Source organism: Chiloscyllium plagiosum, chromosome 28, assembly GCF_004010195.1.
Source record: "Chiloscyllium plagiosum isolate BGI_BamShark_2017 chromosome 28, ASM401019v2, whole genome shotgun sequence".
In the NCBI taxonomy this organism is placed as follows: Eukaryota; Metazoa; Chordata; class Chondrichthyes; order Orectolobiformes; family Hemiscylliidae; genus Chiloscyllium; species Chiloscyllium plagiosum.
In genome coordinates, this window is record NC_057737.1 from 49,459,443 (window position 1) to 49,477,409 (window position 17,967).

At 42.6% G+C, this 17,967-nt stretch overlaps 1 protein-coding gene across 1 annotated transcript in view; it reads left to right on the top strand.

Moving 5' to 3' along the window:
* Positions 1–17,967, top strand: part of sumf2 (sulfatase modifying factor 2) — a 65,182-nt gene that overhangs the window by 7,415 nt on the left and 39,800 nt on the right. The window contains exons 2-5 of the mRNA XM_043718881.1: positions 1,412–1,556; positions 6,044–6,158; positions 7,839–7,883; positions 15,167–15,317. Of these exons, the coding sequence (XP_043574816.1) occupies positions 1,412–1,556; positions 6,044–6,158; positions 7,839–7,883; positions 15,167–15,317 (456 nt within the window). The remainder of the gene's footprint in view (positions 1–1,411; positions 1,557–6,043; positions 6,159–7,838; positions 7,884–15,166; positions 15,318–17,967) is intronic.

Below are 17,967 nucleotides of genomic sequence, written 5' to 3' on the forward strand. Positions count from 1 at the left end.
CTGTGCCCCCCGCCCCCTGTCCCCCTGTATGCGCACGCACCCCCCCGCGCCCAAAACACCCTGCCCTCCTGTCTGGGGCAGACAGACTGAACACCACCGACAAGACTGCTGCTGCTGCCTTTGTAGGTAAGTCTCCAAATGCCACACACACGGCCACAGACCCCCCCACACAACTTTTTACTGCAACTTTTTGACAGGTTCCAACAGGACAGTGTTGGAGAGATTACCTGGGAAAGGGAGGAGGGGCGTTTAGGGTACACCCGTCTGTAGAACTCCAGGGAAAGTGTGTGGGGGGAGAGAGGGCGGGAGCTTTGTCATTTGGAGATGGTGCCTGTTTAATCACTGTAAACAAAAGACGCGATCACTGTTGGAAACACGTCTTTGATGTAATGTTTCTTTCGGGACCTCGATTTGGAGATGCCGGTGTTGGACTGGGGTGTACAAAGTTAAAAATCACACTACACCAGGTTATAGTCCAACAAGTTTAATTGGAAGCACTAGCTTTTGGAGTGCTGCTCCTTCATCAGGTGGTTGATGAAGGAGCAGTGGGGAACGGGTCCTCTCAGTTCCGTGATCGGGCAATAAACATTCACAATCAGTCTGGTTCTTTAAGACTTCATTCTTTATTTCTTCATAGGGCCGGGTACGGAGCATCCAGGAACACAGAAGTTGAGCCCTTCTGTATTCCTCGGAGGAGCTGTACACAGCTTCAAACAAAGACATTTTTATACTTAAAGAAGGGTACAGGCCATGATCGCATTGTACATTCAAACAATTATCAACCAATACACGATATTGCTTTATTTGATTGTTACTTAGTCCAATGAGTAAGTCCTGGGAACCAACTTTATTTTCCAACGCTTAGGCTCGCGAACAAAGCCACTGCACCTGCACCCAAAGGTCAGCTAGGGTGGCTAGTAATGTCTTATCCAGTTGCGTTATTTCAATGCTTTTAAAGGGCACATTGCTAATCTCAGTTGAAGCAGATTGTTGTTAGTAATTATGCAGCTATAGCAGAACTAGCAGTTAGTAAGTTAAAAGCCATTTTAGTAAATTAAAAGCCACTAATCCAGAATAAAAGCCATTTTATGCAGCTTTAGCAGAATTAAAAGTTTACAGCCTAGAAGTCATTTTGTCATGTTATTTGCATCGAGAAGCCATCTTGTTGCCACCTAGGTTATTAAGAGCATCTATTAGGTGCTTGCCCCTGACTACAACTAGTCCCTTCAGCCTGTGTTCAGGTTGAAACCTGATTCTCACTGTGCTCCTGAAGGGCCTCCATGTTTTAATGCTCTGCATAAAGCTCAGATATGCACTCCGTCCTGTACTCTTATCCACTCTCTGCTTTATCTTCCTTAGCATTCTTCATACCCCCTTTCATTTTTTTCTAACTTGTGTGTCTACCTTTTAGATTCGATTGTGGTGAAGATGCCCGGTGGCACCTTTCACATGGGTACTGATGAAGCCGATGCTAGAGACGGCGAAGCTCCTGTCAGAAGAGTGACTGTAAAACCATATGCTTTAAATCAGTATCCAGTTACTAATGTGGAATTCAGGTCAGAGAAGTATAATGGTTTTAAACCCTACTTTAAATAGTTGACAAATTAGTTGTTGTGTTGTGTCGAAGCAAAATCCCCAAACCAAATCCAGTAGTTGAAGTATTTGTACACTTGTTGCTCAGTCATTTTTGACTTTGATTTTGTGAAATTATAAAAAGGAGAAAGCAGAGAATGAAAAAAAAATTAGCGAGTAATACAAAAGCAGATAGTAAAAGTTTCACTAAATATTTAGTAGGAAAAGAGTAAATGTTGGCATCTAGAGAGAGAGAGACAGTGAGACTGTGTAACAATAATGGAAAACCAGGAAATGGTAGAGGTGAGACAAGATCTCTGCTATGTGCCGTTTTGAAGAGTTTGGGCCTACATTTGAAGAATGAGAGATTTTAAATTCATTCATAGAATGTGGGAATTGTTGACTGGGCGAGCATTCAACATCAGCCTAATTGCCCTGGAGAAAGTGGTGGTGGTCTTCCTTGTTGATCAATGGTGTAGATACATCCATAATACTTTAGGGAAGTGAGTTCCAAGATTTTCACCAGGCTACTGAAGAGATGACTATATGTTTCAAATCAGATGTGTGTTTTGAAGGAAAGCTTAGAGCCATAGAGGTTTACAGTAGAGGATAAGGCCCTTTAGCCCATCCAACAGATGGTGTTGCTGAGAGGTAACTGAGGAGGATTCTGGGAGGAGTCAGCGGAGATTGCCCAGGAACGAATAAAAGACAAGCAAGCTATAGTGGAGCAGCCATTTCTGGAACATCAATTTTGAGAAGAACTGCTGTGTGATGGAAGTGCTCCAGGAGGTTTAAGTGTGAACGTTGGTGAAGGGCTTCATTGAGGATGACGATCAGAAACTAGGTGAGGACAAGATAAGATTTTGTTCTTTGTCTTACGTCAAGGGTCCGCAGTGGCATTTCAGGCAGTGGAATGCTGCTCCTGCCAAATATGGGAGACCAGGGAACAGTCTAGAGTCATTGATGATTGTGTCTGCAGGAAGTGTAACTGGCTGCAACTCCTCACAGACCTTGTGGCTTGGTTGGAGCATCAGTTGGATGCACTAAGGAACATACAGGCGTCTAGAGAGTGTGATAGACACTAGTTGCAGTGATGTGGTCACACCATGTGATCAGTCAGGCAGATTGGTGACAGCCAAGAGATGCAGGCAGGTAGTGCAGGAGTCTCCTGTGTTTATTCCCCTCTCAAACAAGTATATTGTTATGGGGGGCATAGTTTCTCAGGGGAATACAGCAGCAGCAGCCAGGCCTGTGGCACCATGACTGTCCCTGATCTACAGCAGAACCAGGCAAAGTCGAAGTGAGCATTAGTGGTAGGAGACTCGCTGGTCGGGCACAGACAGGCGTTTCTGTGGCCACAATAAGACATGAGAGGCAAATTTTTTATACAGGTTGGTTCGTGTGTGGAATGAACTTCCTGAGGAAGTGGTGGATGTGGGTACAATTTCACCATACAAAAGACATTTGGATAGATACATGAATAAGGAAGGTTTGGAAGGATATGGGCCAGGAGCAGGCAGGTGGGACTAGTTTAATTTGGGATTATGTTTGGCATGGATCGGTTGGACTAAAGGATCTGTTTCTGTGCTGTGTGGTAACACCATTGAATGTCACTGGGCGGTGGTTAGACTGTCTCTTGCCACTTGTCAGCCCGAGCCTGGGTATTGTCCAGATCATGTTGAATTTGAACATGGGTTGCTTCAGTATCTGAGGGATCACGAGTGGTGCTGAACATTGTGCAATCATCAGTGAACATCCCCACTTCTGACCTTATGATGGAGGGAAGGTCATTGACAAAGAAGCTGAAGGTGGTTGGGCCCAGTGCAGCACCCTGAGGAAATCCAGAGATGTCCTGGAGCTGAGATGACTGACCTCCAACAACCATAACCATCTTCCTATGTGTCAGGTATGACTCCAGTCACCAGAGAGATTGGCTCCTTATACCCATTGATTCCAGTTTTGCGAGGGTTCCTTAATGCCACATTGGTTGAATGCAGCCTTGATGTCAAGGGCTGTCACTCTATCTTCATCTTTAGAATTCAGCTGTTTTGTCCATGTTTGGACCAAGGCTGTAATGAGGTCCAGAGCTGAGTTGCCCTGGCAGAACCTGAACTGGGCATCGCTAAGCAGGTGCTGGCTGATAGGACTTGATGACATCTTCCATCATTTTACTGATGAGCAATACTGATAGAGTATTACGTGGCTGGGTTGGATTTGTCCTGCTTTTTATGTACAGGACATACCCGGCAATTTTCCATATCAGAAAGATGCCAATGTTGTAACTGCACTGGGACAGCTTGGCTAGGGCAGTGGCAAGTTCTGGAGCTCAAGTCTTCAGTTATATTGCTGGTACATTGTCAGGGCCAGTGGCCTTTGTAGTATCAAGTGTCTCCAACTGTTTCTTGATATCACATGGAGTGAATTGAATTGGCTGAAGGTGGGTATTTGTAATGCTGGTGACCACTGGGAGAGGCTGCAATGGATCATCCACTCAGCACTTCTGGCCAAAGATTGCTGCGGAAGCCATGATGTGTTGGGCAATTCCATCATTGTGGATGGAGATATTTGTGGCGTTTCCTCTGGTGAGTTATTTAATCATCCACCACCATTTGTGACTGGATGTGGCAGGACTGCAGAGCTTAGATCTGATCCATTGATTGTGGGATCGCTTAGCTCTGTCTATTAGTTTCTGCTTATGCTGTTTGGCATGCCAGTAGTTCTGTTTGGTGGCTTCACCAGGTTGACCAAGTATGCTTGGTGCTGCTCCTGGCATGCCTTCCCGCACTCTCAATTCAACCAGGATTGATTCCCTGGCTTGATGGTAATGGTTGAATGGGGGATATGCCAGACCATGAGATTATAGATTGTGCTGGAGTACAATTCTGCATCTGTTGATGGTCTACAGCAGTTCATAGATGCCAGGCTCACTGAGTTGCTAGATCTGTTTGAAGTCTGGCCTATTTAGCATGGTGATAGTGCCACACAACGTGATGGTAGTTATTCTCAATGTGCAAGTGGAACTTTGTCTCCACAAGGTCTGTGTGGTGATCGTTCTTCCCAATGCTGGCATGGACATGCTTGCGTTAGAGCATTGAGTATGGCAGTTAGGATGTCTTATTGCAGCTGTACAAGATGTTGGTAAGGCCACATTTGGAAGTACTGCATGCAGTTCTGGTCACTTATTATTCAACTCGAAAGAGAGCAGAGAAGATTTACTAGGGTGCTACCTGGACTGGAAGGTTTGAGTTATAAAGGAGAGGCCGGATAGGGCTGGGACTTTTTTCCCCTGCAGCGTAGGAGACTGAGGGCTGACCTTATAGAGGACTATAAAATCATGAGAGGCATAGATAAGGTAGGTAGCCAATAGCTTCTCCCCATGAATGAGGACGTAGGTTTAAGTGGAGAGGGAAGAGATACATAAGGGTCCAGAGGGGCAATTATTTCACCGAGGGTTGTGAGTGTCTGGAATGGGCTGCCAGAGTTGGTGAAAGCGAGTACAGCTTTGTCATTTAAAAAAACATTTCGGCAGGTAGATGGATGGGATAGGTATGGAGGGATATGGACTAAACATGGATATGGATGGAAAACTGGGCGGCATGGACAAGTTAGGCCGGAGGGACCCTTTCCATACTGTAAACCTCTATGACTCTATACTGGTCAAAGGCAAGCACCTAACAATTCTTGCAGGTTGTATTGTTCTCACGTACCTGCTTTCTCTCCCCTATAAGTAGTAGAAGTCACAGCTTTGGCAAGTGCTATTGAAGAAGCCTTAAAGGGTTGCAGCAGTACATCCTGTAAATGGTGCATCTGCTGTCAATGTGTGTCAGTGATGAAGAGAGTGAATGGTTCATGTGGTGGTAATCAAGTAACTGCTTTGTCTTGGGTGTGTTGAGCATCTTGAGTGTTGTTAGAGCTGCACTCATCCAGACAAGTAAAAGTGGTACATCCTGTAAATGGTGCATGCTGCTGTCAATGTGTGTCAGTGATGAAGAGAGTGAATGGTTCAGGTGGTGGATGTGGTGGTAATCAAGTAACTGCTTTGTCTTGGGTGTGTTGAGCATCTTGAGTGTTGTTAGAGCTGCACTCATCCAGACAAGTAAAAGTGTGCTCCGTTGCAAATCTGACTTGTGCCTTAGGGACAGGCTATGAGGAGTGATTTATGAGGAGAATTTCCAGTTTCTGACCCAGTCTTTTAGCTACAGTAAGTATATGGCTAGTTCGGTTCAGTTCATGGTCAATGGTAACCTCAGGATGTTGATGTGAGGGTTTCAGTGATGGTGATGCCAATGAATGGCTAGGGTGATGGTTAAATTGTTTCTTATTGGAGATGATCATTGTGTTAGTGTTCAGTTTGCACATTGACATTGTGCATTTCAACAGTATGTTTCATTTACTGACAAGGAGCAAAGCAGAGTCCAATTTTTGTTAGTGTCTGATTTATTGATTATAACATTTTTGTAATATTTTGCAGAGAGTTTGTCAGATCACAGAAATATAAAACAGAAGCAGAATCATTTGGTTGGAGTTTTGTATTTGAAGATTTTGTATCTGAAGAATTGAAAAGCAAAGTGACACAAAGAATTGAGGTATAATTAATTCTCATTGAACCAGCATTTCTGCATCACACTTAAAGGAGAATATTATAGAAAGGTACATAACTTCTAATGGTGGAGCTGGAAACCTGGTTATAAAGTTTACAGGGTGAGGAGTGGTGGAAATCAACAGACTAATGTGGCAATGACAGGATATTTCCTCAATGAGACAACTGTCTTTTGGTCCGCATGAATTTGGATATCTAAAACTTTATTTAGATTCTTTGACAATGGTAAGCTTGGGTTCGGGACAATAGAGTTTGATGAAGCAGGCAAGGTGTGTAGAAGGACATCGGTGGTAGCTACATGTGGGCAAAGCTGTGACAGATGAAATTCAAGGAGGGAAATATGTAAAATTTTGAAAGATAAGTGGGAAACCTACTTAATGGTTTAAACCTAGCAAGGGGAAAAAAATCAATAACTTTCCTTGAAGTAATAAGTATTGCACTTAGCTCTGCAATAATGAATGAGCTGTGTTCAGCAAAAGAAAATCAAGTACTCAGCAGCAAATGCAGTAGAATTCAAATTTAAGGTGCTGAATCTATACTGCAATGATTAATTATGGTTATTTGAAAACTCTCGATAAGGCTTTGCATGCTGGCCATTTCCAGAGGAACCATGGCTAATTATTGGTTGTAGTTGAAAGGGGTAATAGTTCAATGAATATTAATTCTGTACAGCAGGTTCTGTAGAAAGCTGATGTTGATTTCATCATACGCAGATTAGATCAATTTCTTTGTGAAAGTTACATTTTGGGATGCAGTTTATGCATAATTTCAGACATGATGCGGCGAGTGCAGTTTGGGAGGGCAGGTGACCTTAGAATGTTGGTTCACAAAACTTTCCAGTACTCTGGATTAATTTTACTTCCTGTCTGGCAGTTAGAATGTAGAACAACAAATCACAGAGAGTTTCTGAGTCACAGTGATCATGGTGTATGGGACACTTCTGACAATGAGTGCACCTTTGCCAGCAATTGAGTTTTTATTTATTATTTCAATTCATGTGGATCCTGTTTATTTTTTCTACTGCTATGTTCCCTCTAATGAGCAGAGTAACCCCCCTCTATCCTGTATTTTTGAATTGCTCATTGGTGCGATTTTACTATATGCAAATTATCTGTCCAATTTTCCACGCTGTAACAGTGATTGCATATCAAAAGTAATCTTGGCTTCCCAGCTGGTTGACCTCCTAAGATTGTATAAGATGCTGTATAAGTACAAATCTTTCTTCTTTTCAAGGAAGTGATTGAGATAATCAAAATGTAATTGGACTGAAGGGCATGCAGAAGGGTTTCATCAGGATGTTGCCTGGAATGGCACATGTCAGCGATCAAGAGAGGCTGCATAATCTCTTTGTTTTCTTTGGAGGAAAGAAGGTTGAGGGGAGGACTGATAGAGATTTATAAAATTATGAGGGGCATCAGTCCTTATTACAGTGTGATTAAAAGCCAATGTTGGAGAACCTATTATAGTTTCTGACATGGCTTTTGCTTGAATTTACTGTTGCATTTGTGTAGTTATGTAATTTACAATTTCTTGAATGTCAGAAATAGCCATGAACTTTGATATCTAAAGTAAAATTGACAATACTGCAATGATATGTGGAAAATGCTATTTTTATGGAATATATCATTATTTGGAAGAATGACTTGTTTATATATTACCATTTCAGTCTGCTCCTTGGTGGCTGCCAATTGAAAGAGCATTTTGGCGCCAGGTGAGTCCTGTAGAGTTTGACATTTTTGCATTTTGTTTCATAGTTGTATACATTGTTGAAAATTAAAATATATGTAATATGTATTTTGATTTAGGACATCCAAAAAAAAACTTCTGTTCTGGTTGGAATACAGACACGGAAGACACTCTGATATTCAACAAACTAACAATACATATACACAAAAGAGGCATCTCCAAATGTATTGAATTCATCTCAGTCCTTTCATTTAGAATCATAGAGAGAAAGAGATGTACAGCACAGATAAAGGCCCTTCAGCCATGACATCCATGTCAGTCAAAAACAGCCATCTAACTATTCTAAGCCCATTTTACAGCACTCTTGTATGCCTTGGCTTTACAAGTGCACGTCTAAATACTACTTAAACTACTTAATACTATTTGGGTAGCATGGTGGCTCAGTGGTTAGCACTGCTGCTCCATATTCGATTCCTGCCTCGGGCGACTGTCTGTGTGGAGTTTGCACATTCTCCGTGTGTTTGCGTGGGTTTCCTCCGGGTGCTCTGGTTTCCTCCCACAATCTAAAGATGTCCAGGTCAGGTGAATTGGCCATGCTAAATTCCCCATAGTGTTAGGTGCATTAGTGAGGGGTTAACGCAGGATACGGGAATGGGTCTGGGCGGGTTACTCTTCGGAGGGTCGGTGTGGACTTGTTGGGCCGAAGGGTCTGTTTTCATACTGGAGGGAATCTAATCTAATCCAATCTAAACATTACGAGGGCTTCTACCTCTACCATCCTTACATTGTTTTATTTTCCTCCAATGAACCTGTTTGGAATAAAAACCAAAGGAGTTTGGTGTCTAAAGTACAGTTTCCTGATAGGTATTGGAAGTGTGGTGTAAATTATATATTTTATACTACATTGCAGAGATTTTTGTTAAACAGCCATATACACTTTTGCTATATATAAATTCCCACTGTAAACAGTTTTGCGTATGCTGATATATTGTCTGTCAAATCATTGGAATTGATGCTTTTAACTTGCAAGTTTCTGATCACTCAGCAGAATTTTGATCATGAGGGGCAGTGTCAAAGCAGTAATGTCACTGAAGTAGTAGTCCAGAATATTGCTCTGGGTACATGGATTGAATCTGCCATGCTAGCTGGTGAAATTTGAATTCAATAAAAATTGGCAATTAAAAAAACTGAATTCTGGAGTTAAGAGCTGAATATTATGTAACTTGAGGAAGATTGGAGAAAACTACATAACATAGATGAGGACTCCAAAATCTCTGAGTCACAGAAAACTGGCATCCATGATCACCATAGTAGAGAAAGTTAATGGGAATCTTGGTTTTATTTTCCTTTGGAGGAAATGATATGTAATGTAAAAGGTTAAACGGATAGTTAAGGCATACGCTTAACTTTATCAGTCATGGCATAGATTATAAGAGCAGTGAGGTCATGGTGCAGCTGTACAGGACTTTGCTTGTGCTACAGCTGGAGTACTGCTTGCATTTCTGGTCACCAAGGATGTGATTGCACTGGAGAGGCTGCAGGGCAGATTCCCAGGGATGTTTACTGTGATGGAGCATTCCAGGTGTGAAGAGAGGCTGATTAAACGCAGGTTATTTTCTTTGGAGCAAAGATGGTTGAGGTGGACCTGATAGAGATTGAGGGGCACCAACAGGGTGAATAGAAAGCATTGGTTTCTCTTAGTTGAAGGGTCAGTAACAAGGAGGCAAAATTTTAAAGGAGGTTTAAGAGTGGATTTGAAGAAAAATGTTTTCATCCAAAAGGTGCTGGAGGTCTGGAATGTACAGCCTGGAAGGATATTTGAGGCAGGAAACCTCACAAACTTCTAATGTATGTGGATGAGCACTTGAAATATCATGGCATTTCATTTAAGGCTATGGGTCTAGTTCAGGACAATTGCCCGTAGTATTAGGTGAAGGGGTAAATGTAGGGGAATGGGTCTGGGTGGGTTGCGCTTCTGCGGGTCAGTATGGACTTGTTGGGCCAAAGGGCCTGTTTCCACACTGTAAGTAATCTAAAGTAATATCTAAAAAGTAATAGGATTCACGTAGGTAATAGTATATTTATGGTGGTTGCAGATCTGATTGACTTAAAGGCCTTTACTTTGTGATTCTCTGATAGAAAAGGAAGGGACTATAAAAGGAGAGAGTTTTAGCAATAAAAGATATAAAGCACCAATTAGACCTCAGCAGGAATACTGTGAATCTTTTAATCTCTTTATCTAAGGAAGTGGTGCAGAGAAGATTTACTAGGCTGATGTCAGGTTTGGAGGAGAGTTTGAATAAATTGAGCGTGTACTTATTGGAATATTGAAAAAGGAAGAAGACACCTCCTTGAAACATACAAGATTTCTGGGGACTTAGTCATAGCATAATACAGCATGGAAATGGCCCTTCGACCCAAACTGGTCCAGCTAGTCCCAACTACCCACATTTGGTCCATATCGCTCTAAACCCTTCCCATCCAGGTGCCTATTCAAAGTTTTTTAAACGTTGGTATTGTTATATACCAATGATATATACCTGAAAATCACAGAGGAACCGTGATTGTCCGAATACCAATTATCCGAAAATTGGATTATCCGAAGGTGATCTCTAGGTTCTGACAGAAACATTACATCAAAGAAGTGTGTCCAACACTGATCGCATCTTTCATTTACAGTGATTAAAATCGCTGCTGAGAATACTCCTGGACTGATGGGAGCGCAGGCACCATCTCTAAATGACTGACCTCCCACCCCTCTTTTTCTCTTCCCACACGTTCCCTGGAGTCTAAACCCCCCCTCTTCCCCAGATAATTTCTCTAACATTGTCCTGTACAGGGCAAAGGTGGAACCTATCAAAAAGTTGTGTGTATGTGCGCGCGCTATTTGGAGACTCACCTCCCCCCCACCCTCCCCAGCCCACCCAAGAAAGGCAGCAGCAGCAGCAGTCCGAAGAGTGGGTGGGCAGACAGTGGTGTTGGGGGCGGGTGGGGAGCAGTTTTGGAGTTGGTGGTGGTGTTGGGGGAAGGAAGGGAGCGGGCGGGGGGGTCAGTTTGGGGGTGGATGGGGGAGGCGGTGTTGGGAGAGCAGGCGGGAGCCAGTGTTGGGAGTGGGCAGGGGGCTCGCGCATGCTGTGCTGCTGCCTAGTCTCAACAGGGAGCAGACTTAATAGAAAACTCCCAAGCCCAGAGGAAAGGCATTGAATCGATTAATTTTTCCCCTCTTGCCTTAAACCTATGCCCTCTTGTTTTCAATTCCCCTTTGCTGGGGAAAAGACTATATACTTTCATCCTGTCTATGTTGCTCATGATGTTATACCCCTCAATAGGGTCACCTGCCATTCTCCTACATTCCAAGGATTGAAGTCCTATCCTGGCCAACCTCTCCCTAGAACTCGGGCCTACTTGTCATGGCCATGTCCTCATAAATCTTCTTTACACTCTTTCCCGTTTAACTATGTCTCTCTTATAACAGGATGATCAAAACTGTACACAATACTCCAAGTGTGGTCTCACAACTATGACATAACATCCCAACTCCTATATTAAGTGCCTCGACAGATGAAGGCCAGCGTGCTAAATGCCTTTTTCACCACCCTGCCTACCTAGCACCACTTTCAATGAAATTTGTACTTGTATTCCTAGGTCCCTCTGTGCCACAACACACCTGAGGACCTTACCATTTACTGTGAGGATCCTTCCTTTGATTGACGTTCCAAAGTACAAAACCTCACATTTCGCTGTATTGAATTGCATTTGCCAATCCTCAGCTCACTTCCCCATCTAATAGAGTCGTATGATCAAGATTTCTCTGTACTTTTTGATAATCTTCCTCGCTATCAATGATACCTTCTAATTTTGTATTATCTGCAATCTTTTTAATCATGCCTGTACGTTCTCATCCAGATCATTGATGTAAATAACAAAAGCAAAGGTCCCGGCACCAACCTCTGTCCAAGAAACAACTTTCAACTGACATCCTCTGCTTCCTACCATTGAGCCAATTTTGACTCCAATTAACTAGCTCTCCCTGGACCCCAGACTTTGCCAACTTTAAGTACATTTAAGTAGTCATTGGACAAGCATATGGACATACATGGAATAGTGTAGGTTAGATGGGCTTCAGATTGGTACGCAACATCTATGTTCTATTCTGGAATTGTTTTTATACTTTGGGGAAATATCCATAGCTTGGAAAAATGCTTTTTAACTTTTAGTTTGGAACAGTTTGCATAAGTCTTAGCAGATTTGAATATCTAAAACAGTTGATCCTGAGTAATTGAGGTAGTTAAAGAAGAGATTACCCCAGTGTAAGGAGTTTGCTTTACAAGTTCTGGACCAGAAATGTCTGGCTAACACCCCGAAGGACTTATCTGAAGCTCAGAAATTCAGTAAACATTGTAATAGTGTTATTAGAATTGTATTTTGAGAGTCTCCAGGATTTTGCCATGAAATTCAGCACAATTGTTTCTCCTTGTGGAAGAGTCAAGGACCATAATCTCAGGATATTTGAGACGGTGAGGAGAGGCAAGTTTCTTCTTTTAGAGTAGTGAATATGTGGAATGCTTTATGACAAAGGGATGTGGACTAGGTGATTACATATGTTCAGTTAATTTACCAACTTGATTAGCTGTGCTAAAATGGTACGGTCAGGAGCAAATGGACTGAATATTTCTCATTCTTAACTCCCTCAATTCACCAGAAATTGCAAAATCCAGCTGTGTTCCAAATAGAGATATTTGAACGGGTACCAGTGGAAAATGACAAATGTTGCTGCCATGTTAACTCTCAGACTTGCTGTTGAGTATGAAATTCTTTGGAAGATGTTCCTGATTGCTATTGGATTTGAGGATCTCAGCTTTGCAGTGAACCTCGTTATCTGAATTAGGCAGTAAACACTGAAGTATCGAACAGCAGCTGGACATTGCAGTGGTGCTGACTTAAATGTACTTAAAGTTGGTGAATCTACTACCGTTGCACGCAAAGCATTCCATACCCTTACTACTCTCTGAGTAAAGAAACTACCTCTGACATCTGTCCTATATCTATCACCCCTCAATTTAAAGCTATGTCCCCTCGTGCTCGCCGTCACCATACTTGGATAAAGGATCTCCCTGTCCACCCTATCTAACCCTCTGATTATCTTATATGTCTCTATTAAGTCACCTCTCAACTTTCTTCTCTCTAACGAAAACAGCCTCAAGTCCCTCAGCCTTTCCTCATAAGACCTGGCAACATCCGAGTAAATCTCCTCTGCACCCTTTCCAAAGCTTCCACATCCTTCTTATAATGCGGTGACCAGAACCGTACACAATACTCCAAGTGCGGCCGCACAAGAGTTTTGTACAGCTGTAGCATAACCTCATGGTTCCGGAACTCGATCCCTCTATTAATAAAAGCTAAAATACTGTATGCCTTCTTAACAACCCTGTCAACCTGGGTGGCAACTTTCAAGGATCTGTGTACTTGGACACTGAAATCTCTCTGCTCATCTACACTACCAAGAATCTTAACATTCCGGTTACTCTGACCAAAGTGAATCACCTCACACTTCTCAGCATTAAACTCCATTTGCCACCTCTCAGCCCAGCTTTGCAGCTTATCTGTGTCTCTCTGTAACCTACAACATCCTTCGTTACTATTCACAACTCCACTGACCTTCGTGTCGTCTGCAAATCTACTTCTACACCCTCATCCAGGCCGTTTATAAAAATGACGAACAGCAGTGGACCCAATACCGACCCTTACGGTACACCACTGGTAACTGGACTCCAGGGTGAACATTTCCCATCAACCACCACCTCTGTCTTTCAGCAAGCCAATTACTGATCCAAACTGCTATATCTTCCACAATCCCATTCTTCCGCATTTTGTACAATAGCCTACTGTGGGGAATCTTATCGAACGCCATTGCTGAAATCCATATACACCACATCAACTGGTTTATTCTCATCTACCTGTTTGGTCACCTCAAAGAACTCAATAAGGTTTGTGAGGCACGACCTACCCTTCACAAAACAGTGCTGACTATCCTAATCAAATTATTCTTTTCTAAATGATTATAAATCTCTTATTACCTTTTCCAACACTTTACCAACAACTGAAGTAAGGCTCACTGGTCTATAATTAACAGGATTATCTCTACTCCCCTTCTTGAACAGGGGAACCACATTTGCTATCCTCCAGTGTTCTGGCATTATTCCTGTAGACAATGACGATTTAAGGATCAATGCCAAAGGCTCGACAATCTCCTCCCTGGCTTCCCAAAGGATTCTAGGATAAATCCCATCTGGCCCAGGGGACTTATCTATTTTCACACTCTGCAGGATTTCTAATACCTCCTCCTTGTGAATCTCAATCACATCTAGTCTAGTGGCCTGTATCTCAGTATTCTCCTCGACAACATTGTCGTCCCAGGGGACTTATCTATTTTCACACACTGCAGGATTTCTAATACCTCCTCCTTGTGAATCTCAATCACACCTAGTCTAGTGGCCTGTATCTCCGTATTCTCCTCGACAACATTGTCGTTTTCTAGGGTGAATACTGTCAAAAAATATTCATTAAGTGCTTCCCCTATCTCCTCTGACTCCACACACAACCTCCCACTACTATCCTTGATTGGCCCTAATCTTACTCTTGTCATTCTTTTATTCCTTAAATACCTATAGAAATAAATCTTGCCTAATCACATCGTAATTGCCTTTCCCCCAGCTGTAACTCTTGACCAGTGGTATACACCTATCCCTTTCTATCACTAAAATAAACATAACAGAATTGTGATCGCTATCACCGAAGTGCTCACCTACCTCCAAGTCTAACACCTGGCCAGGCTCATTACCCACTACCAAATCCAGAATCTCCTATCTGAAAGCACAGCGCTCTTTACTTTGCTCATAAACTCTGCCAGTCTAACCAAATTCCCATTGCTGTTTGGAAAGTGTCTCTCTAACACTTTTTGAAAATGCTAATGGCTATAGAAATACTGAAAGGTTAATTGTTCACCTCCTTCAGACACATGGAAAATTGTAAGCCACCAGTTCAAAATATTAAAAAAATGAACTAAATGGTATTATAGATGAATTTTACACCTGACATCACAATTGAGCTGAATTGCTTGGTGTAGTTTGGTTGTTCTTCATTGAGAATAGTTTGGTTTAGAGTTTCAGGTAAATAACCAACTGTAACACAGTGGTGGTTTTCGGCATGTGGAATTAGATGCCGTTTTTGACAACTGAATGGCAGTTCTTTTTTGGTTATATAGAGCGTAATTATTGCAATTAATCAGATTTCTCCAATTGTTTTAAGCCAGCAGGCCCTGGCTCTGGAATTAAAGAAAAACTGCATTTCCCAGTGGTACAGGTGAGCTGGTCTGATGCTCAGGCCTTCTGTGAGTGGAAGGGGATGCGATTGCCAACAGAGGAAGAGTGGGAATTTGCTGCTCGAGGGGGTTTGGAAGGTATGATCACACGACACTAAGGGGTCATTGTTGGGTTCCTTGCTCTTTTATATATTGACAACCTAGATCTTAGTACACCAGCCATATAAAGTTTGTAGACGATGCAAAACATAGAAGCTTTGTGCAATCCATGGAGGTTCAAAGCACTACTGTCCAAAACACCCGACGACTCCCGGTGATTTTTTTGTTAAATAGCTGGGAATATCAGAAACAACGCTGAATTTCTAAACTTCCAGTGTCAGAAATCCACTGTTGGGTGGAAATTCCTCATCTCTGGTGTATAACTTGGAAAGGGCATAGAAGCTGGTGGAACAGGTAAACAAATGGCAGATGGAATTTAACATTGAAAAATGTGAAATCTTTGATTTTGATTGAGTGTTGGGAGGTGGGGAGATGATAATATAAAACAAAGGGCACAATTTTCAAGGTGAATGGATGTGGGTGTATATGTGTGTTAATAATTGGAGGTACCAGAACAGCATAGTGGCTCAGTGGTTAACACTGCTGCCTCAGAGCGCCAGGGGCCCAGGTTCAGTTCCACCCTTGGTGACTGTGTGGAGTTTGCGCATTCTCCCCTGTCTGCATGGGTTTCCTCTGGGTTCTCTGGTTTCCTCCCACATTCCATAGATATGCAGGTTAGATGAGTTAGCCATGGGAAATGCAGGGTTCAGGGATAAGGGAGGGGTAGTGGGGATGGGGGTTGGCTAGTAGAGCTGTCGGCCTGGATGGGATGCTGTATGGATGGTCAATGTGGACTGAATGGTCTGCTTCCACACTATAGGGATTATAGTGACGAGGTGGCAGAATGGTTAATAAGATACAAGAGAAAGCTGCTTAGCAGCATCTTTCCTGTTTTGCTATTCAGTTAGATGATGGTTGATGTCTTAACTCCACTTTCTTACTCTTTGCTTCTGTACCCTTAAATGCCTATACCTGACACATTTACCAGTTTTGATTCCCAGTAACCTTATCAGACCAGAGGTTATTCAGCACCAAGTTTCTTTTTGCTTGATTCTTGAATTGTTACTTATTAGACTCTCAGCTATTGAATGGAAGGGCCTGTATACTTCATTATCTGAGTGACACAGACATAAACCTCCAATATAATATTCCTTTTCATTGACGTGTTGTGTTATGCCCCATTCAAGAAGTGTGATGGAGTTCAAGGGTCTTCCCCCAACCTCCTTTATTCATGGAGTCATCACATAATTTAAAGGTCTTATTAAATTACACAAAATGCTGGAATTGCCTTTCTTTTGGACCTAGATTGACAGAAATTATGGGCCAGGCTTCTGTATTTGAAATGAATTACTATTTAATACAAATAAGTAAATTCCAACTACAGATAAATAATTGTGACATGTTGACATAACTGTACTTGTTAAAATTCTTATCCTTATAAAATATTCCTTTTATCAGGTTGTAGGTTTGCTTGCTGAGCTGTTCCAGCAACACATTTTCAGCTCTGATCTCCAGCATCTGCAGACCTCACTTTCTCCTGTTTGTATCCCTGGTTTGTCTAGCAGTGAGGCCAGTGTTTCTTTGGCTAGGGTGATGTTTATTGACATAAGTAGATCGTCATGTCAAAGGAAACCATGACCTTGTCATCCTCTACCTTGGTATCCTTGATGTTAAGGAATTCCTGGGTTAACTGGATGGAGTGGGTTGAGTCTTCTGCCAGATGTTTCAGTGTATGTTGCAGTTCCTTGCTAGCCTGTATGTCGGTGTGCTGGGAAGTGAGACTCTGGGAATGCCCTTTGTTTATGTACCTTTGGTAGTCCCTGCAAACAGGGTGTCGACTGTTTCTATAGATTACCAAAGATATTTAAATGAGGGCCAAACCACCCCCACCCGACCCATAGTCGCATTTCCCAGCACACCGACACAGGCTAGCAAAGGAACTGCAATATACACTGCAACACCTGGTAGAAGACTCAACCCATTCCATCCACTCGACCCAGGAATTCCTTAACATCATCAAAGACACCAAGGTGGAGGATGACGATGTCATGGTTTCCTTCGATGGACAGCCCTATTCACATCAATAAACAACATCCTAGTCAAAGAAACACTGGCAATTCAGGGATACAAACACCTAGACAGCACCACCTCCATCAGCAAGGACAGCATCCTCAAGCTACTAGACCTGTGCCTCACAACCCACCACCTTCAACGACAAGATCTACAAGTAAATCAATAGGATGCCTATAGGGTCACCAATATCAGGGCTTATAGCAGAAGCAGTTATGCAGAAGTTAGAACGAACAGCCCAACCAATGGGTGTGCTATGTGGATGACATCTTTGTCACCATGAAACACAACAAATTAGAAGAAACCCACAAACACATAAACGACATCCTTACTGGTATAAAGCTCAACAAAGAGGAAGAGACCAACAACGTGGGACGGTACGGTGGTTTAGTAGTTAGCACTGCTGCCTCACAGCACCCGGGTCCCAGGTTCGATTCCAGCCTCGGGTGACTGTGTGGAGTTTGCACATTCTCCCAGTGTCTGCGTGGGTTTCCTCAGGGTGCTCCGGTTTCCTCCCGTTTCCTTCCACAGTCAAAAGATGTGCAGGTTAGATGAATTGGCCATGCTAAATTGCCCGTAGTGTTAGGTGCATTAGTTAGAGGGAAATGGGTCTGGGTAG